Source organism: Pollicipes pollicipes, unplaced genomic scaffold (genome assembly GCF_011947565.3).
Source record: "Pollicipes pollicipes isolate AB1234 unplaced genomic scaffold, Ppol_2.1 Scaffold_3087;HRSCAF=3621_pilon_pilon_pilon, whole genome shotgun sequence".
NCBI classification, from domain to species: Eukaryota; Metazoa; Arthropoda; class Thecostraca; order Pollicipedomorpha; family Pollicipedidae; genus Pollicipes; species Pollicipes pollicipes.
This window is the reverse complement of record NW_023596225.1, coordinates 45,551,912-45,573,172: the sequence shown is the minus strand read 5'-3', so window position 1 is coordinate 45,573,172 and position 21,261 is coordinate 45,551,912. Positions and strand designations below refer to the sequence as shown.

General features: G+C 58.1%; 1 protein-coding gene across 2 annotated transcripts; it reads left to right on the top strand.

Annotated features, from left to right (window-relative positions):
- The first annotated feature begins 260 nt into the window (after window positions 1-260).
- LOC119090458 (frizzled-8) lies at window positions 261-20,672 on the top strand. 2 transcript variants are annotated; one of them, XM_037213267.1, is made up of 2 exons: window positions 261-444; window positions 17,028-20,672. In XM_037213267.1, exon 2 carries the CDS (start codon window positions 17,194-17,196, stop codon window positions 18,928-18,930), a length of 1,737 nt encoding a protein of 578 aa, XP_037069162.1. In that variant the 5' UTR covers window positions 261-444; window positions 17,028-17,193; the 3' UTR covers window positions 18,931-20,672. The 2 variants fall into 2 exon arrangements, with proteins under 2 accessions (XP_037069162.1, XP_037069161.1); XM_037213266.1 differs by lacking the exon at window positions 261-444 and adding an exon at window positions 1,284-1,320.
- The last annotated feature ends 589 nt before the right edge of the window (window positions 20,673-21,261 follow it).

Genomic DNA, 21,261 nt, shown 5'->3' with positions numbered 1-21,261 from the left:
GCGGCGGTCACGTACGTCGCTCTCGTCTTGCAGCCGGAGAGCCGCGGGGCCGGGCCGGAGGCACATCCCGGCCCGGCTCCGTGACTCAACGCGTCGCTTCATCAGGGCCTGTCGCACTCCCCTTCAGCCGGCGACGGACCCGCGTGCGCGCCGTGACTCAGCTGTGTTGTCTCGCTCGTCGCTCCCCTGCGACGAGCGCCCGGCTGCCCCGGTGGTGGGCGCCGGGCCACGCGGGGCCGCCTAGACCGCTGCAGCGGCGCACGGCGGCGATCGTGTCCCGCTCCTTGTGGAGGGCGGTGCTGGTGGAGGACGCGGCGCGTGGGATCCGTCGCGTTCTGGCTGTAGGTCTTGTGCAGTCGGGGCTTGAACTGGGACCGGTCTCTGTATTCTTTAAATGTGAGCCACCCACTACGCTGGAGTGCGAGCAGCAACACCGCATGCTTGGTAAGTACTCTTCAGCTTCCAATCAGCAGTGTGTCTCTCAGCCGTGATATATTGCATTTGACTGTGGCTATGTCTCCGAGAACTCGGTGCTCGAACATTCATGGATACCGCTTACCCGCTTGACGTTCTGAAAATGGATTATAATGTGGTGGTGTTTTTATGTCATGCATGACCTGCAACGCTACCATTTTAGGACGCGAAAGCTGGTATGGTCATGAGGGTGTCAGTCTAATAAGGAGGTCAGTTATAAGGGGGTCAGTCTATCCTAATCCCTCGCGTCAATCGCAACGAGGACAAAAGTGTAGCTAGTAGCAGGCATCGAACTCACGTCGCTACGGTTATCAGTACAACAGCGCGAAAGCACCGAACTATGACGCGTCCAAGTGAAGCTCCCCAAACGGTTTTTTATGACTAATCTGATGAATGACTACGACAAACCTATTTGCAATGTTTAATATATACCACCTCGAAATTATCAAGTTAAAAACATCATTTAAAACGGAAGTCAACGAGCTTGAAAACCGCGAAGTCGCGCTGATTTGAACTCTGAGAGCTGTCATGTGCGGCGTCTGACAGCCCAGCTTGGTAGCTTGAAGCCTTAACAACATTACATCGGCCGCCTCATGAAGACCGCGAGCGTGACCCTTGCTCAGACGTCCCAGCCCCTCCAGCATGACCGCTCCCTCGGTGACCCTGCCTGCGGGCGTGACCCCGGCGGCGGCGCGGCCGGCCGGCGGCGGACGGCGCGCCGCCCCTCTGATTGATCACGGCGCGCCGCCGCCGCCGCCGCCGCTGCCGTCGGCTCACTCGCCGCCGACGCGCCGCCGCTCGCCGACGCGTCGATCGCAGCGGCGTCGGGGCCGACGACCGTCGCAGGTGAGGCCGCTCGCGTGTCGCGCGCGCGTAACGCTCGCGTGACGCCCCTGTTACGCCCCTGTTACGCCCGTCCGAGGGTGGTTTGCGTGGATTCATGGCCCGGTTGTGGCGGGGGTTTGTGTTTTTCTGTGCGCTTCGCTGCGAGGCGGTAATAAGCCGGGGACGTGAGGCGGTGAAATCGGAAGTCAGCTGTGGCGTGCCGGCGTGGCGTTTGGCGTCAGGTATTTGTTGACGAGCTGTGATGGCCGCGGCTGAAAGTAATGCACCCAAATATCGGGAGCGCGAAGCAAACATAGAGACGAAGAATAACAGCGCAAAGCAAACATAGGACAATTGGGGAATTTCATCAATGCAAACCACGATACGAGGTTCCATGCGGTTTAAGGGGAGAGGCCTCCATATGTTTAACATCTTGTCGTTGGCCATGCGGTTAACTACATACTTTTGTATCAGCCTTGTGGAAACCATTCGGAAATACGTCTTTCAAAAAAGAATTTTCGGCAGGTTTCCCTCGGATTTGGGCGAGTTATTAGGTCCACTATATGCACGGCATCTTTTCGACATCCGGTTAGGCGCCATCAGTGTGCAAATATTTGCAAGAATTATTGATGGACATCGCTCTCTATGATCGCTTGCCGGCTGATTTAGCGGGTGTAATTAATAGCTTCCTTTTCCTGGTAATTGTCGTTTCGCTCTTATAATTGGAACGTTTGTCTACCAGCCAGCCATTATCTGGCGTATCCGCCTGAATAGCTGGGCGTTTCTTGTAATAGATGGGCCTATGACCCGGGCAATGACCCGCTTTATTCATGGGCAGAGACATCTCTTGTCTCAACAAGCGACATTTCCTCATTGAAAGTTCGAAATACTTGGATTCAGGTAATGCTATTGGCAATGGTATGGAAGAATAAGAAAATGACTTTGCAGTTGTTGAGTTTTCAAAAAAGCAAATAATGACCCACGATAGATGTGTGGCCATTACGGATCCCAACATCCATTGCGCCTACAGCCACAGTCTTTATCCTCGTAATTACAGGAAATGAACTGACGACTCTAATGTGCTGTATTAAGCACAGTTCTTATCAGACACCTGCTGGATGGACTTTTCAGTTCATGGGAACTTGCTGGAGGTAATATTCGATGTGCTATCATCTTTACTACATCAAATGAGGGAAGATTGTCAGAGCTTCGTTTATTCATTTTGGTATTGGAACAAACGAGGTTCGATTACGTCTTTTACACAGATCGTAATTATGTTCACGGGAAAGTTTTTAGGATTTTTTTTAACGACAATTTTTTCGAAACAATAGGTCGCCAAAGCGTGCTGAGTGAACCCACAACCGTTTTTGAATCGTCCAAACGTTCAAACAAGACCACAAACCTTGAACGCAAAGGCTCATGTAAAAATGCTTCCGCTCCGTCTTTTTTTACGCGGTTTCTTACAACCTCGGCGACGGATGACAAATTGACGCAACAAACTCTGACTGATTGTCCCAATTAAAGGCACACGGTGTTTTTCTGCGGTCGACAGCTGCTGTCTGATTTGCTTTGGTCGACATATCGCTATTCGTGGCAGTTTTCTCCCACTGTCCCACCGTTGGTGGAGAAAGGTGAGAAAACTTGGTGTGCTAAAGCGGTCTAAATGGGCGTCTTTTGATAGACAAAATGCAAACACTTGGCCGGTTTTGATGATAGTTGGTATGACAGTTTGTCACACTTGCAGTTTTCACACTTGCTGCGCGTTCTCCACGTACCACCAACGTTTGGCAGCACGCCGTCCCGTAAGCCGCTCGTCTCTGCTGAGTCAATATCCACCAGCTCAACACTCGCTTTATCTTCGTTAGTATGCGCTCCTGACCGCACCGATTAATTCAGGAACAGCTCAGCCGTCTGCTGTCGGCTGTCAGCATAGGTACTGTGCTGGGCGCAGTCACCATCCATATTAGACCACAGTCCAGCTCAGTTACGGTATGTGTAGGACCAGTCCAACCCATCCGCAGGTCCGCAGAGGACCCACTCATGCCACTCAATGTGAGTGGGGGGGGGGGGACAGTCTATCCCAGTCGCAGTCTGTGAAAGGCTAGTCGAGCTCAGCTACAGTCCACGTAAGGCCAGTCGAGCTCAGTTACATTCCAAGGAAGGCCAGTCGAGCTCAGCTTCAGTCAGCGGAAGGCCAGTCGAGCTCAGCTACAGTTTGCGGAAGGCCAGTCGAGCTCAGCTACAGTCCGCGGAAGGCCAGTCGAGCTCAGCTACAGTGCGTGAAGAGCCAGTCGAGCTCAGCTACAGTCTGTGGAAGGCCAGTCGAGCTCAGCTACAGCCGGCGGAAGGCCAGTCGAGCTCAGCCACAGTCCGCGGAAGGCCAGTCGAGCTCAGCTACAGTCCACGAGAGGCCAGTCGAGCTCGGCTACAGTCCGCGGAAGGCCAGTCGAGATCAGCTGCAGTCTGCGCGGGACGAGCTCGGCTCGGCCAAAACCAAAGGAACTGACATGGGCGCAGTAGTCATTAATGAAGGACCGCCGGCAGTGTGCTTTTCTGTGGCAACAAAACATTAACCTCACTGGATGCGGATGGGTTATGAGACGACCCTGAATGTGTATTGCTTTTATTACACCGGCGAAGCACTTCTGTGGTTTGGTCGTAGACCACCAGTGGGGAGTTCCAGGGCGTTGAAGTTTATTATAGTTTTATGTAGTCAGTAGGCCGTAATTCACACTTCAATGACCCCGCGGAACGCAGAAACGAGACATCTTATTTGGGCGAGAATGGCCGAGAACCCCGGAGCTTCACATTTCCGTTCTGATTTGCGACCTCTGGACGGTGGGTTTCCCGGCCGGCCAACTCCGTGCTGACGCTGACCAACGCGGCCCAATCTCGCCAGCCAAAACCGCGGCTCTCGCCACAGCCGGCGGCGGGTGGTCCGTGCGGTCCGGACAGCGTCCGCCGGCTCCGTCCGCCTCCGGCTCGTCCGTCTGCGGCGCCGGACCGGGTCACCTCGCGGCGGCCGCGCCCCGCTCCGTGCCTCTGGCGCGCGCTCACCAGGGTGGGGGGGAGGCTGCGGGTCAGCGGGTCACGTACCCGCCTCGGGGGCCGCGAGCCGGCCGATGATTGGCCGCGGCCCGCGCCGGCTGGCGGCCTGTCTAGACTGGCCGTTCCGGCTGTTCCGACACACTGGCAGCAGCAATGCCGGGGATCCCGGCCGCCAGAGCACTCATCAGAGTGCGATCACCATGGAAGCCTCCGCTCATTGCTCTGTCACATTCTCGTCCGCATGTGAAGCCACTGAAGCGGCGTGGGAAACGGACGTGCAATCTTCCAGCCGATCCGGTGCTTTGGCCAGAAACTGGTGCCAATGTGCCCACCAGAGAAGTGCATTTGACAAAACGGCGATTTGGGCACTGCGGCATTGCGTGGGAAGATAATAGGTGGAGCTGGGTTTTTCAATGTCATCATATCTTTTAAAGCGGGGACGCATTACGGCTCAATTTTCCAATGGAATGCCCAGCACTTTTCCATTGCAGGCTAGACCATTAGGATAAAGTGTAAATTGTTGCAGGGCTTGTTCCAGCTCCAAGTCCGGGGCAGTGACCTTCCGCCTGCTGTTGATCAATTTGGAACAGAGCCAGGCCAGGCACGGCCTGATCTGACCTTCCCGGTCGTTCACGTATTGGGAGGGGAGGGGGAGGGGATGCACGCCTGTCGCGTGCGGACTAGCACTAAATACGAGCCCATCCATCAAGCACCTCTCCAGCTCCACGGGTGACCATCGGCAAGGAAGCCCTCACAGTCACGATCAGTTCGGCGCCAGTATCTCCTCATAGCCCGTGTGCTGCCGCCGATCGGCACTCCCCGAGCGAGAGGCATTTGTCGTGCGTTCTCGCGGGGTCCAGAGCCGCACGTCGCGTCCCCGTGGTCAGGCTGGGCAGCGACCAAGGCCGCCTGCCGTCGCGCCGCGGATCGGGACATGACAGCAGCGAGGCTGCAACAAGTGCCTGTCCGGTCATTGCACGGCAGCGGCGCGAGCAGCCACGTCCAGGCTGGCGCACTTACGCTCCGACCGGGCTTTTGAGCGCTCCAGCTGCAATGTTCCAGTCGAACCCTGCAGCGAATGTGAGCTTCTCGTTGTCCATTGCCGACCGAATGCCAGGAAGCGTTAACACACCACCACTGCAAGCACGGCCGGCTTTCCACTAGGTCCGTGACGACGCGACTGCTCACGACGGCCTGCTCCGAATAGATGGTGCGATCAAACGCGATGGGAACCCTCATCGCCGCCAAACCATTGACGGTTTCCACCACGTGAGTCAGAGCGGATTCACAAATGGCCGTGAAGCCCCAGCCTCCGCCGGTCCGGATATGTTTCTGTTACGAGCGGCCGGCGGTGGCCAGCGGGGTGTCGGTGTCCAAACATGGCACGGCTCGTAAACGCGGGGTAGTAATGCTGTACTAATCAGATATGGGCCGCGCAGTCGTAAACCGCGGCTTTATCGCCGCTTTTCATACAGGCTTGGGTGCTAAACCAGGCACGTGGCCAATTTACCCTCTTTTGCGCAAAGTATGCTGACAACTGTGCCACCGACCGCGGAAAAGTCACGGAAGGGAGACATGCGGCTTAAGAATGGCCCCCTAAAGAGTGTGTCGAATGCATGGGTGCGGTAATAAGGGGATCAGCGGCTGAGCTCCGACTTCCTAATGGGCATTGGCAGGACAAATAACCCGAAATTGGCTATCGTTACTCCAAGTTGGAAAACCTTACTTTGTCCCCGACAGAATGTGACGAAAACGTGTTCGAGTTATGTCCCATGTGCATGATTAGCAGGAACTTAAAAGGGGTGGACCACATTTGGAGCATATTTCAAAAACGTACTCCAGTGAAGCCTCAGCACTAGTTAAATGTTTTGATAGCACTGGGTAGTGCCTTTGCAACACCGTCAATACATAAAAAGAATGTCAATTTTGATCATGTTGAAGTCTAAATTACGCTGTCAACGCTGTGTAACAGCACTACACTTCTTCCCCGAAGTCTCAACCACCGTCGTCATGACAACGACCGTGCGCACTTATTCTAGTGCGGATAAAAGAACGTTTGTGCTTGGCCCAGCGGGCAAAGGGCCTGTTACCGCGGAGCACATTGGTTGAAGTTACAACCAGCGCATTACATGGATCATGTGGTGCTGCCATTCCTGAAGCCAAAGTGCGGCTCGAAAAGAACCGCTGTGGTTGACGAGAAAGGTGCGGTATGAAACCCATGATATAGCGCTTCGTTGAATTTGTAGGATGAAAGCTTCATGTTGGCATATTTATTTTGCCTGAACAGAGTGTTTCAAGCCTTCGTAACATCAATTACGCACACATTTTGACGCATTAGTGTGTGACAAATATTGCAGAACATACACGTTGGAAAAAGCTAGGCAAATTAAATGCATGACTTTCATAGTAGTGAACGGGAAGTCATATGATATTTATTGTGCAGAGTAGCCTCCTTCAAATAGAAATTCTGAACCATCCATGAGATTTAGAAGAACTGATATTACTGATCAATTCGTGCGCGTATGATGTAGCAAAGTGAAAAGCATAAAAACGTGGGATGCTCCCTTTGAGTGCCATTCATTTCATAATGGCCCTGCTCGTGATTATGTCTTGAGCTTCGTGGTTGACAAGCAGCGTGAATCATTGTCTGAATCTTATTGTGTTAGGCAAGACCGGACCCAGAGCGTCGCTGGGTGAGGCAACCCGCCTTTGGGGAAGGCAAAGTTTTAAAATGGCTTTCATTTTCAATAGGGTTTCGAATTTTGCTTCCGTCTATCTCAGAGAGCGTCTGAGTAGAACATTTTCGGAAATGAAAATAGCTCAGATTCCCCACGCATTATTTGGGTCAGGAACTGTGTCATTTTGTGCCCGACTTTAGGCACCTTGGGGGACACTGGTTACCATCTTGAGGGGGCACCGCCCCCTCCCCCTCCTCCTTAATGCACCCATGGTTTTTGGAGATGCAGCTGCGTGCCAACATTTCAGAAATAACGTCACGTCTATGTCGTTGCGTGAAAGGAATGGACCTGACAAAACCCAGTTGCATCACCAACGTTTTTATCACAGCTTCAATTACGACGTCGGCTATTATTACATGGTGACTTAAACGCGTCGTTGACCGATTCAGCGAATCATGACGCGGCCTCACACGGCCGAGATGTGATTCAGAGGAGCACGGACACGAGCGCTGCTCAACTGACCCCAGTCATAAAGCATCACCGCAGCCCGCTCCTAGCGACGCCTTCCACGGAACGGTGGCCATGACAGGCGCGCGCGGCGGGACTTCGCCGCCTCCGCCGCGTCGAGCGCGCCCACGCGGCGCCGCGCTTGTCGAGACGCGGAGGAGGCGACGCTGGTCCGGCCCATTAGGCGGCTTGCTCCGCCGCCAGCGTTGGTCCAGCGGCAGGCGCCCGCCGGCAAATTAGAGCTCAGCTCCGAGTGTTTCATTTTGCAAATGGTCTTGCCAGCGGCGGGGTCGGCTGCGGCGTCGGCGTGGCGCCGCGGGTCACATCCGGGACGCGCCGGGGGGGGGGGGGGGGGCGAGGACGTGCTGGGAATGGGGTGACAGCGTGCTGACGGGCCCGCCGCCGGCGGGGACGGACGGGACGTGTCCACGTTATGTGCCACTGCAGCGCCCGCAGGATTTCTCCGCGCTGGGGGTGTGCGGGGAGGCGACGGAGCCTGGACGCCACGGGAAATGACGCCGCCGAGCGCTTGGACTAGCGCCAGCGTGGACACAATGTCGGTCTGGAATCAGGCCAGAGACCCGGCGACTTCCTGTCTGGACGACACTGGTGGCCATCGAACGGACAAGGATAGTCATCGATTTGCGCATCGCGGGAGATATGGAACTCGTTTTTCATGAGGTATACGTCCATGTGTAGCCACCTTGGGCGTGCTTACAGCGACCCCCTAACCGCGTCATGATCTTACCCTCACGACGACAAAGACCCTAAACTAACGAACCACAGTTCGCCGCACAAAACGCGGACGTCTTTGTCCCAGGCACGCGGTAGTCGCCGACGCACCCGTTTCAGCCGTCCTCCACAGCTGGTAAGTGAAGCCTGCGCCCCCGCACTCCACACGGCCGCGCGCGGCTCGTGCCGGCCGACAGCAGCTCGATAGGGTGGATGGCGCGCGTGCTGACTCATTGTCACCGGCTGGGTCGGGCAGGGGCGGGGCGGCGCCGGCTTCACCGGCGCGGAGCGCCAGCGAACGGCATTTTGGAGGTGACGGCCAGAACAGACTCCGCAGGTTCCACCTGATGCCCCTGGGCCCCAGGAAGCACTCCCAAAGCGGAGATTCGGGAATGGGTCTCACGTATGGCCAGGCAAGGCCGAAGCGCTGACGGAAGCGGCGAGAGAGCAGGAAGCCCATTCATTACGGTAGCCAGCTCAGGCGGAATAGTGTACGCTCCGCGGTGTATAGCGCTCACCGCGAACGCAAGGAGCTCTGCGAGAGTGCACGTGCGGGGTCAGGAAGCCCGCGCGCTCGCTGACGGCGGTGAGCGTAACCGCAGCTCCTCCGGCACCGGGCTGCCGCAGGGCAATGAGCTTCCGTCGCCTCCGCATGAGAAACGGCACGGCACTGGCACAAAGACGGCTGAGCGATCGCGGCGGCGTCTCACGCTGCCGTTCGCCATATTCCGCCTCCGTTGGCGGCGCGTAATTGGAAATGTATAAGGCGCCACCGCCGTCCGAACCAATTAATCACGGCTGGTGACCGGCGGGAGCGAGCCGGAGGGGCGGGGGGGGGGGGGGGGGGGGGCGAGTCCGCGGGGACGGCCGACCGCGGGCTCCTAATGGACTTATGCGGAGTAATGTGGTCCGCCTGGGAGACGAGGCGCGGCGCGGCGAGAGATTCACTGGCGCGCGCGGCGCTCGGACGCGCCGCCGCCGCGGTCTGGCCGAGCTGACAGGCCACAGCCCCGAACCAGCGCTGTGTTCACGCATGTGGAGTGGGCTCTTATGACCAGGGGGCTGGCCGTCGCCGAAATCGACCAGGTGACGCGTGGGGGGGGGGGGGGGTCGTGACGGCGTGGCGGTCCGGCACCGATCAGGCCAGCGGTTGGGTTTCTTTTGCTCGTCCCGTTCTGGTCCAGGAGCTTCTCTGGGCTGAAGAGACTGATTAATTCCATGCTAACTCAGCATGTGACCAACCACTGACTCGGATCAACGCTCACCAGGTCCCGGCGCCATTTGCTGCTGCTGGTCGTGTATGGCGGTGAGCCGCGTGTGATGCGGCGCAGCACGCATGAACATCCGCACTGTTGGTGCCGTCATGGACGCGTGTCAGGGACTGCACACGTGCTATATCATAGGCTACCTCCACTGTCCACGGCTGTTGTCCTACGAGCCTAGACGTCAAGGGACGTCAAGGTGCCGTAAGGGACGTCAAGGCGCCGCAAAGGACGTCAAGGGGCCGCAAGGGACGTCAAGGGACCACAAGGGACGTCAAGGTGCCGCAAGGGACGTCAAGCGGCCGCAAGGGACGTCAAGGGGCCGCAACTGATATCAAGGGACCGCAAGGGACGTCAAGGGGTCGCAAGTGATATCAAGGGACCGCAAGGGACGTCAAGGTGCCGCAAGGGACGTCAAGGGACCACAAGGGACGTCAAGGGGCCGCAAGGGACATCAAGGGACCGCAAGGGACGTCAAGGGGCCGCGACTGATATCAAGGGACCGCAAGGGACGTCAAGGGGCGCAAGGGACGTCAAGGGGCCGCAAGGGACATCGAGGACCGCGAGGGACGTCAAGGGACGTCAAGGGGCTGCAAGGGACATTAAGGGACCGCAAGGGGCGTCAAGGGACGGCAATGGACGTTTAGAGACTGCTTTAGCGAGCCTGGGGCGGAAGCTACCGCGCGTGTCGTGCAGACGAGGGCGAGCTCGCTTGAGCCACGTGTTTCCAAGCGGTCGCGATGCGCCCCTGAAGGCGTGTTTTGTTCGTCGAGCCTGCGTGATAGGTCGGCGTCGTGACGGGCTCACGAGGAGAGGCGAGACGAATCTGGCTATTGGCCCGATGCCACACCACTTCTGCAGCCTGTTGTGTGAGTGGTGGGAGAATGCTTTGTTGGCGCGGTCCAAGGGCACGCCATGTCTCGTGACTAAGCGGTGCTCAATAGCCGAGGCACGTGATAACCATTAGTCTGTTTGTAGTTACACTGAACCGGCATAGCTATGAATTTTTGGGTTTGGGCAGATTGAGCACACTTGTTTTGGAAAAAAACATCTTTCATATTAAAACACAACTAGGAAAAGTGAATGCATAAATCCTTGGATCAACGGAGAATTTCGGTACATTCTGTAACTGTCCACGATGTCTTCTCTTTGCATGTGAGACAATGGAGCGAAAAGGATTCTTTTGTGACAGATCCCCGTATGCAATATACAAAGAACAATTTGTGCTACGATGTTGGGCCCTCACTCACCCCTCACACCAGGCGAACACCACCGTCCGGCAGTAGCAATACCCAGACAGCCTGACGAAGTGAGAACGATTCTGTCAATGGTCACCAACTTTGATTCCGCTGGATGAAAAAGTTTCCGATACTTTCGGACGCGTATGCCCTTTACCGCTCTCCTTTGTTTTTTTTCCACGGTGACACTAGTGTCTTGGGACCGACTCTGAAGCACGAGGCCGACTCTGTCAATCGACGGAGGCGCACAAAATGGCCATTGTCAGCGTTTTGGCCGCTTCCAGACCCTTCCCTGGAGTGTGCCGCTGCGGCGGCGGACTGTCAGCACTCAGCCACCTCTCCTGTCAGCGCCCCCGAGGGCCTCCTGCCGTCGGCGTGCGCGGTGGTCTCCACACCGCCGGTAACGTCGGGGACGGCCTGCGGGCTTCCCCGCCTCCCGCCTCCCGGGGATGCACGGCCGGCCGGTCAGAGGCGGTAGCGGCTGCCGGGGGGCGTTGACCCGTGCCCCGTGGGGAGGGGCCGGAGGCGACGCGGCGTCCAAGAGAGGAGGGGGGGGGGGGGGGCAGCCCGCGGAGGGCGAGACACGGATGCGTGCGGACGGGAAGACGCCGTGGCCAGGTGTTTGGCGTCGAAGAGGAAGCGATGGGGCTGATGGGGTCTGCAAATTTGATATATCGGCACGGGAACGATTTCCCTGGCCCGTTTAGGAAACGAAAGGCAACGGAGAATATGGCATTCAGGATGTAATAAATGACGTTATTTTGTATCCTATCACATTGCGCAGGCACCAGAGCAGCCACTAATGGCCATATTGCCAGCGGACCAAGGAGAATGGAGAATCTATTCCATCAGCAAATGGGAAAATGGGCCAACAAAAAAACTCAGTGTGGTCCGTCTTGGAAGATAATGTTTGCAAATCGTTTGGATGAGAAATCCTAACCCCAGCCCATATGAACGGGTTTTGCAATTCGAAACGCTTTCCACCGTTTATTTGCTGCAATCTGAAATTACAACAGGCCCCTTAATTAAAACGGTTGGCATACTCGGGGAGATAAGGAATACCATGGGGCTAAAATCACAAGCATGTGTAGCCCTCTCTGGTATCACTTCTGCAGCTTTGATGTGAGAGCCACTGTCAGGCGCTTCAAGCTGCTCTCGACTTCATTTTAGCGGATTAGCTTTGTCAGAAATGAAATTCGTTCTGAAAAGCTCAGACCTAGCTAGAATGTGAAAAATCAAATCCCGGGAATCAGAATCCAGAATTGCCTGAATATGCTGACCAGTAATCTTTGTCTGCATCTATCCCGGGACTAGTTCAGCGTCAGTCCCGAATTCTGGCAGACGGCATCCATCTCCAGATTGGAACATTTACGTATTATGTAGCCCCGCAAGTGTGACGCTCATATACGCCCATCGAGAGCTCGCCTGTGCATCCTTCAAAGCAGAAAACACGTGTCATAGATGTCACCCCCCACGTCTACACAGGTGCTAGATATTTGTTTTTTCCGGCAGGTGGATTGCGTGAATCGTACCGCTGTCCTCCGTTTCCGTCCGGAAGGGGACCTGGTTAGCGGGGTGCGGCGTGTCCGCGGTCAGAATTTTCGACGGCTTAATCCCCGATGGGCTCTGACGCGGAACAGGCCAAGTTTAGCAAAGTGGGTCGCAAGTTTGGCGGCGGTCCATCGACGTGCTCGTCTCATCTGCAAATGGAACATCGCGGCGTAAGGTTTCCCGTGCGGGCCGACTGGGCGCACCTACTCATCAGCTGTCCATCAGCCACCGATTACAGTCCGCCGCCGCCTGTCCCTCCGGTCATTAAGCAAAAACCAGCGCGTCGATTGCTCGGCTGACCGCTCAATTAGCGCTTCACGGGGGGCGATTCTTTGACTACGTTTATGGTCCCTCTTAACAACCCGTAAAGTCCGCCGCGCCCGCGCGTGCGCCAGCCGGCCACCGCCGGCGCTCCGTATATCGATTGGCTGGCGGCGTCGGAGCGGCGCGCGTCGCCATGGCAACAGCGGCAGTGTCGATAGACATCCTGAACGGGCGCCTGCTCCTCCGCCGCCACGGGGCATTTATTGATCGGCCGTTGTTGCACGGGGCGAGGCGTCGCTGGGGCTGCAAGTGGGGGCCAGATCCGAGGGGTGAAAAGGCCGTACAGCTGACTCATCAATCATCCCTCGCCATCCTGGTCTCCCAGTTCTAGCAGAGCTCAACGAGGAGAACTTGTTGCTGATCATCGGCGCCAAGTTGCGCAGACTTCCCCCGTAAAAACCGCCATAAAACCGCGTCGCGAGCAGTGACGCGACGCCGTGTCCCGCCGCACCCCGCCCGACCCTTGCACGGAACGGGCGCATATCGATCAGTCGTCGGACGGCCCCGCGCCGCGGTCGGGCACGTGCGTGACACCGGTCAGCTGGCGGCTGTGTCGCGTGGTGACACGCCGCCGGTGCGGGGTCCGACGGGCCGATGTTTCCGTGGACACGCCGGCCCGGGGAGGCTGGCTGATCTGGTATTCAGTCGACAGTTGCCGCGGATAGTGGCGGCTCCCTGTGCTGGCTGAAGTCAGCGATGTCGAAGAACGCTTGCACCGAAGCTACAGTATTGATTTGCAGAATAATCGCCTCGGCAACAAAGGGAGCGTGCGTCAATGCATTTGCATTTCACACGCCTTGGTTGCGAGCTAAGACGATACGAGCCTAAGTATCCGAGGTGCGAAGAGCTCTCGAACGCAGCAGTTTCCAGAGTTGCGGCAAATTATGCACGGAACTTCTCGGCTGGCAGTTCAGACGGCTTGAACTTCTCCATCCCTTAAAGCCACTGCTTCCGGGATCACTCGTATCCGACCACGCGCGGTGACAACCCGTTACTTCCGTTCATGTGAACATCGCGAGATTACTGGTCAGGGTGTCCCCAAACGTACGAAACGCAAAACGCACGTACAGTAGACAAATTAAGACGGTGCACAAAAGCGTGAAGTAAGCTCTGTCATTTTGCCGTGCCGCTAGCCCCTGATGACCCCACTGACCCGCCGGAGCGCGCCCTGTACCTGCTATGATCCGGGGACCGGGGGAGGGGAGGGGCTCTGTCGCAGTGCGAACGCCCGATGGCCGGTGCCGGCCGCAAACCAGCAACACAAACAGTCCCCAGCCAGGTAATGGTGACGAATCGACGGAAAAACACCGTCGGTCTGCGCTGCGGCCGAGGGGCCGCGCGGCTCGTCGGCCCGGCGCTGCTTGGCGACGCCTCCGCGCCGCCCCGCCTGCGGCACGGGGAGGGGCGCTTCGTCCATGACGCAACCGACGTTTATTGCTTTCCTGCGTTTCGCCTGTAATATGCCGGCCGTCGCCTCACGAAGCCGCTCGATGACGTCGTTTTTGATTGCCCGGCTCACGTGCATAACACGCTCAGTCTCATCTCACAAAAACGGCCGATGGCGTCATTCAGCGGCACACCACAGCTCGTCGCAGCGTGTCGGCGGGTTCTCTCGGGGAAGACGTTCCCGGCCTCAATGGCCGCTCGCCCGGCGATCTCGGGAGTCACTCGGCTGGAGGTCTGCCGCTCGGGCGCCCGCGCCACTCAGGCTGCGTGAGAAATCGGCCCCGGCGCGGCGGGGGCGTCGGGAGCCCCCTAAGCCCGGCGCTCCGGCGGCCCCTGCGCGCCCGTCGAACGGCTCGGCCGCCTTACCGGTAAGCGGGGCTTTGCGGCGCGCCCAATACTAGGGTCATTATTGGTTGAAATACGGCGGGCGGAACGGCCGCCGATGAAGATGCGGAGGAGAGCGTCCCAAGACTGTCGGCCACCGGTGGAGCGCGCCTCGACCACCGATGGAGCACGCGTCGATCACCGGTGGAGCGCGCCTCGACCACCGATGGGGCACGCGCTGACCACCGATGGAGCGCGCCTCGACCACTGATGGACCACGCCTCGACCACCGATGGAGTACGCGTCAACCATCTGGGAGCATGTGTCAACCACCGGTGGAGCGCGTCTCGACCACTGATGGACCACGCCTCAGCCACCGATGGAGCACGCGTCAACCACCTGGGAGCATGCGTCAACCACCGATGGAGCACGCGTCAACCATCGGGGAGCATGCGTCAACCACCGATGGGGCTCGCCTCGACCACCGATGGGGCACGCGTCGACCACCGATGGGACACGCGACGGCGCAGGCCGTGTCATGCACGTAGCGCGGTCGTTTGACGCCGGCGCGGCCGATTTCGAAAGATGAGGCCATTTGCTTGCGCCGCCTTGAGCGCCGTGCATATTTCGTCGGCGGCTGCAGCCTTTTCTGGCGATCTGCAGGCAGTCGGCGGGCGCGGGCAATCTCTCAGCGCGCTCGTTACGGGACAGGTTACGTGCGGCGGCGTCCGAAAAGGAGGCATCGCCGCTTTAGGGTTTCCGAAAAAACGCATGCCGGATGGCTGATGCTCTTCGTCGGACGGAGGATGGCAGTGGGCAGCAGCCAGAATATGGAGCGGACGGCATGACGCCTGACGTCCAGCCCGTCAATGGTCTCATCCTCAGCGGCAGTTATAATGCTGGCAATGATGAGGGAGATAGTGATGGGCCCATTGGTGGGTCCAGGTGTGGTCATGCGGTAGAGGCGCCAAACCAGTGCTGTGATGCGTACGCACTCAGGCGCCCAAGGGCTGAGGCGGGCGGACATATACTCTAGCCCTCTCCTTCACCCTCTCATATACCTCTCTCTCCCTCTCTCTCTCTCTCCTCTCATCTCCCTCTCCTTCCTCTCTCTCTCCTCTCTCATCTCTCTCTCTCTCTCCTCTCTCTCTCTCTCTCTCTCTCTCTCTCTCTCTCTTCTCTCTCTCTCTCTCCTCTCTCTCTCTCTCTCTCTCTCTCTCTCCTCTCTCTCTCTCTTCTCTCTCTCTCTCTCTCTCTCTCTCTCTCTCTCTCTCTCTCTCTCTCTCTCTCTCTATCTCTCTCTCTCTCTTCTCTCTCTCTTCTCTCTCTCTCTCTCTCTCTCTCTCTCTTTCCCAGTCTCTTTTCTGCCCGCTCTCTACTCTCTCCCTCCACTTTTTTCTCTTCCCTTCCATCGGACGCCCATTGGCGCCTGCCAGCGGCGCATCACTCAGACAGCTCCCGCGTCAGCTCGCCGCTTGTTGATGAGCTTCGATCCGTCCCTGATTACCAGCCGTCCGGATTGATGGGGACTGCCATGTTCCACCTGCGATGGCGCCGCATCCGCCGCCGTCGGACGCCTCACCAGAAAGAGCTTCCTATGATTGGTTCACAGCCTTCGCAGCGGCGCAGATTTCCGTGGTAGGCTTGTTTGTGATTGGTGCACGGCATTTATGACTCTTTCGTATTCCACGTGCTGGTCGCAATTCGCAGCTCTTACTATTGGCTGCCGGCAGGTGTACCGCTGCAGCATCCCGCCGCCTGCTGCCTGCTACATCCCGATTGACTGGCAGTTATGTTAGCGCCCGCGAACGCGTGTAGCATGCTCTGCTCGCCCAGGCTTTTATTTCGGCGGTCGTTCCGCAGATTTATGGCGCCGAAAATTACGTTCCGCGCCATGGCGTTGATTGCTCGCTGCAAGACTAGGCCGATACTTGAGCGAGCGCGGGCCGCTGATGGACGAGTGAAGTTGGAGCCGGGGTTCCAGGCAGTCACTCTTGCTTCAGCTAATGTTTCCAGCCGATGTGTTCAAATAAGGCGTGAGCGCACGCGGCCACAGATTGCAGGTCTAGAGCTAATAGAACACGGCTTATTTGTCGGACTACCCGGAAAAGCAAACAGGAGCACATGTTTTGCTCCTACGCGTCACTCAATCTTTGAGGCCTACGTAGATGCCAATCAAGAACACCGTCCTGATCGCTATGCACGCATCAAATTTGAATAGTGTCGTAAACAAGTCTTCGGTAGAAATGCTTGAAGTACTACTGTTTTACGATGTTTTAAAGGTTCCTGGGTTCAATTCGCAGCTAGCTAATTCGCCTGCCTTCCTTGGCGCGCAAAAGAGCGATCGCGTCCTTCACTCCCGAGAAGTGGCAGCCATCGACAAAAAGTGCCCTGTCCTCTTTGTCGATGACGTTACCGCACCATCGGACGCCTCACGTCCGCCGCCGGCAATCTAGGCCACCAGTCCCAAGCAAACAGGGAATGAGCGCCAGCATTTGTCTCGCGCTGTGTGTGCGCGTATCCCCTTGCCTCATCATTTTTTTGTTGTGTGTGTGTATGTGTGTGTGTCTGTGTGTGTGCTTGGTCGCGGCGCTAATGGACGCGTCGCTCCGTTCCAGGACCACCCGTTCCAGACGCCGGGCGGCCCGGTATGGATTTCTAATCCATCATCTCGCCGCCGCCCCGTCGCGCCGAAATAGGGGGACGCTGCCCGGGCACGGGGCCCGCCATGTGACCGAGCGCGCCCTGCCCGTCAGCCAGACAGTACGAACGCCCGGCGACGCCATGGCGGTGGCGCTGGCCTCCGCGGCGCTGCTGCTGCTGCTGCCGGCCGCGCTGCTGGCCCAGGAGCCGACCTTCCAGTGCCAGGAGATCAGCATCGCCATGTGCCGCAACATCGGCTACAACGTGACGCTGATGCCGAATCAGTTCCACCACGACACGCAGGAGGAGGCGGGGCTCGAGGTGCACCAGTACTGGCCGCTGGTTGAGATCCACTGCTCCGACGACCTGCAGTTCTTCCTGTGCGCCACGTACGTGCCCATCTGCCTGCAGAAGTACCAGCGCTCGCTGCCCGTGTGTCGCTCGGTGTGCGAGCGGGCGCGCGCCGGCTGCGAGCCGGTCATGCTCGACCACGACTTCGCGTGGCCGGAGCGGCTCGACTGCAGCCGGCTGCCCGAGTACCGCGACCCGGAGAACCTCTGCATGGACAACAAGAACGGCGAGGCGCCGCCGCCGCCGCCCCGCCGCCGCCCGCCGCCGCCCTGCGCGTGCGAGTGCTCCGCGCCGCGCGCCGTGCCGCTCGCTCCCGGCCATCGGCTCTTCAACCGGTCGGTGACGCTGGGCGGCGTGGCCGAGTGCGCGCTGCCCTGCCGCGCCCCCTACTTCAGCGCCGCGCAGCACCAGTTCGCCGAGCGCTGGGTGCTGAGCTGGGCGGTGCTGTGCGCCGTCAGCACCTTCCTGACGGTCGCCACGTTCCTGATCGACCGGAGCCGCTTCCAGTACCCGGAGCGGCCCATCATCTTCCTGGCCGGCTGCTACTTCCTCGTGTCGGTCGGCTACCTGGTGCGACTCGGCGCCGGTCACGAGCTCACTGCCTGCGACGGGGGCGTCATCCGGTACGACGCGTCCGGCGGCCCGGGCCGGCCGGCCGGCGCCGCCCTCTGCACCGTCGTCTTCCTGCTCGTTTACTTCTTCGGCATGGCCAGCGCCGTCTGGTGGGTGATCCTCTCGCTCACCTGGTTCCTGGCGGCCGGCCTTAAATGGGGCAACGAGGTGATTGCCGGCTACTCGCCGTACTTCCACCTGGCGGCCTGGGTCATCCCGGCGGGGAAGGCGATCGCTGCGCTCGCCACGGCGGCCGTCGACGGGGACAGCCTGACCGGCGTGTGCTACGTGGGCGGCCAGAGCCTGGGCAACCTGCGCGGCCTCGTGCTGGCGCCGCTGGTGGCCTACCTGCTGCTCGGCACCTCGTTCCTCCTGGCCGGCTTCGTCTCCCTCTTCCGCATCCGCAGCGTCATCAAGCAGGACCGCGGAAACAAGGACAAGCTAGAGAAGCTCATGTTCCGCATCGGCGTGTTCTCCGTGCTGTACACGGTACCGGCGTCCGCCGTCATCGCCTGCTTGGTGTACGAGCAGCACCTCCGGCCCGCCTGGGAGGCGGCGCTGGTCTGCCCGTGCCAGGCCAGCGACGCCGACGCGCCCAACTTCAACATCTTCCTGCTGCGCTACTTCATGTCGCTGGCCGTCGGCGTCACGTCCATCATCTGGGTGTGGTCGCGCAAGACGCTGCACTCGTGGTGCGTGCTGCTCGGCTGCCGGCGGCCGCCGCCGCCGGCGCTGGCACGTCGCTACGAAGTGCCGACGCTGCAGCCCGGCAAGGCGACGCCCAGCCTGCCGGCCGCCTCCTCGCAGGGCCCGCTGATGCAGTCCAACCTGACCTTCTCGCAGACCACCTCGCACACGATGAGCGAGCCCAACCCGGCGCTCTCGCACAAGTCACTGCCGCTGAGTCACGTGTAGTCATGTCGTGTGCTGATCCGTGTGGGTCCCGCGTGGACCGATGGACGCGTGATGCGGTGGAAGGAGGTGGACGCAGTGGAGAGCGGGCAGAACTCGCGGGCTCTCTAGCGGACCAATGTCGTGTGCTGCCATTAAACAGTACGCGCCACGCCCAGCAAGAACGAGAACTCGGTGGCATCTTCCGCTGTGGCGTTGAACTCCGTACCGGTGCTTCGCTCGCCGCCGTGACCTTCTGACACGTGTGCTCGGTTTCCCGCTTGCCGCCAGGTCATGACGCAAGAATGGCGGACCCAGCGCTAAGTGTTGATCACGCGACATGTCGATGTTGGCCGGCGCGAATAGCTGGGGACTTTACGGCGGCACGCTTGTCGTTCAACGGACTTACAGGGTGTATCTAGGGCGCGGCGCCGGTGTCGTCTGGGGCGATCTCCAGTCTTGACCCCCTGACCCTCGGCGGCGGCCATATTGTACAGGTCCGGCGCGTGTATTGCAGCGGCGACCGGCGCGGTCCAATCGATCACTGGGCACGGGCCCCCGGGGGAATGGGCGGCACACAGCTCCATGGCATCGCAGCCGCTTAGAGGAGCCGGTCACGTGACCCATTCGTCTGGCCACGTGACCTCGACTCCCCGGAATAGCCGCGGGCAGACGGCGGTGAATTTCCCCTGGGGGCGGTTGGTTCCGGACAAGCGGTGGTCGGGCGAAGACGGGTGGGGAGACCGCCTCGCCAGTCTGAATGTGATATGCAGCCGGCGCGCGGGGGGGGTCAAGGGTCGTGACCTGCTGCAGCCCGCCGCTGGGACAGGCTCAGAAGAGCTCCGGCGGGCTGGAGGATTCGTGGAAAGCCCCCGACGGCGTGTGGGGACCCCTGCGTGGTGCGGATGCGCCGCTGGTTGTTTTTACATATCATAGCTGTGTACATGGTCGGCGGCTTAGCGGCACTGGATCTGACTGACGTTGTTTAGGTTTCTGTGGATTGCCTGCATTGCGAAGTAAGATGGGCTTCTAGTCACCCGTGCCGAACAGCTTCAGCGTATTTGCGCAGTTGACGTGTTTATTTTGCGAACAGAGATGTAGCCTGTCCGCCCTCCCAACCAGCTCGTTTTAGTTGGTAGCCGCAGCCAAGCACACAACCGGGAAGGAAGGATCGCCGCCAGCAAAACAGGAGTATCCAAAATTGATTTTTTGCGATGGTGTAATTCTGGTACATTCGCTTAAGTGGTCGCGGCGTGGCTGTCCGGACCGGGGACCATCGTTCCGGGTGCCGACCGGCGTGTGGTGCTAAGCACATCTCACATGCAATGTCCCGTCTCTTCCCTTGCGGCTGGGTCTTCGGAGCACCTGTGGTTCCTCGAACGCACCAAAGAGAATGCCAAAGGCCGAACAGGCGAGCGTATTTTTATTCCCGCACAACACATAGGCTCCAACGGTCTTCATCATCGTATCTGCCGACCACGGTAGATGCCGCAGAAGATGTCTCTCACACCATTCCGCAAGACCCTCTGCTCTGCATAGTCACACACGAGTCGGGTAAACCACATAATCTTCGGAACATTCGCTGTCGTATACGTGTTTCATATCTCATGTAGACTCAATGTGCTCTTTGTATAAATACAGCCCTAGACGGCAGTGGAATGTGTTTTGTCACGAATTTGAAAGCGGGTATTTAGAAAAAAAGGATCATGCTTGGATCAGCTTATTGGCATCGTACGGGAGCTTTCGGGACAACATTGCATGCAATGTCACACACTCGTCCATCGGAGGCAACAAAAGTAGAATATATGACCAGTTTTACATTTCAGCCGCAGACAAGTAATCCAAACCGTTGACAAAAAACACATGCAATGCACTCACAATTCCATGCGATTTCCATGCATTTTTTCTTAATTCTACCACGTCACATGGTAAATGACTGCCTACCTCGCATACCGCCCAAACATGTGCATAATGAATATGTGCGTGTGCATGCATATCAGTGTTTTCGTGATTATGATTAAGAGGTATGGGTGGTGACAATTACCATGTGACGTTGTAAAGTTCAGAAGAAATGTATTAAAATCGGTTTGAATTTTGAGTACATTGATGCGCTCTTTATCAACGGTTTGCATTATTTGTCTGTGGCTGCAATGTTAAACCGGTCACCTATTCTACTTTCGTTGCCTCAGAGAGATGGATAAGATAAATTGTGTGCGACTTTCTAGGTTTTCTTAATGCGTGTCTGAATCTGTTCACATGAATATCATTGTATAACCAAGGCTGAAGAAGAGATAGCGATTATCCCTCATGCTCCCGTTCAATCCAAACAAGCGGTTTTAAATACTGTCTTCTTAC

Bases quoted from the DNA above. Each gene is read 5' to 3' on its own strand.
- LOC119090458 (XM_037213267.1), top strand. From the start codon at position 17,194: ATGGCGGTGGCGCTGGCCTCCGCGGCGCTGCTGCTGCTGCTGCCGGCC.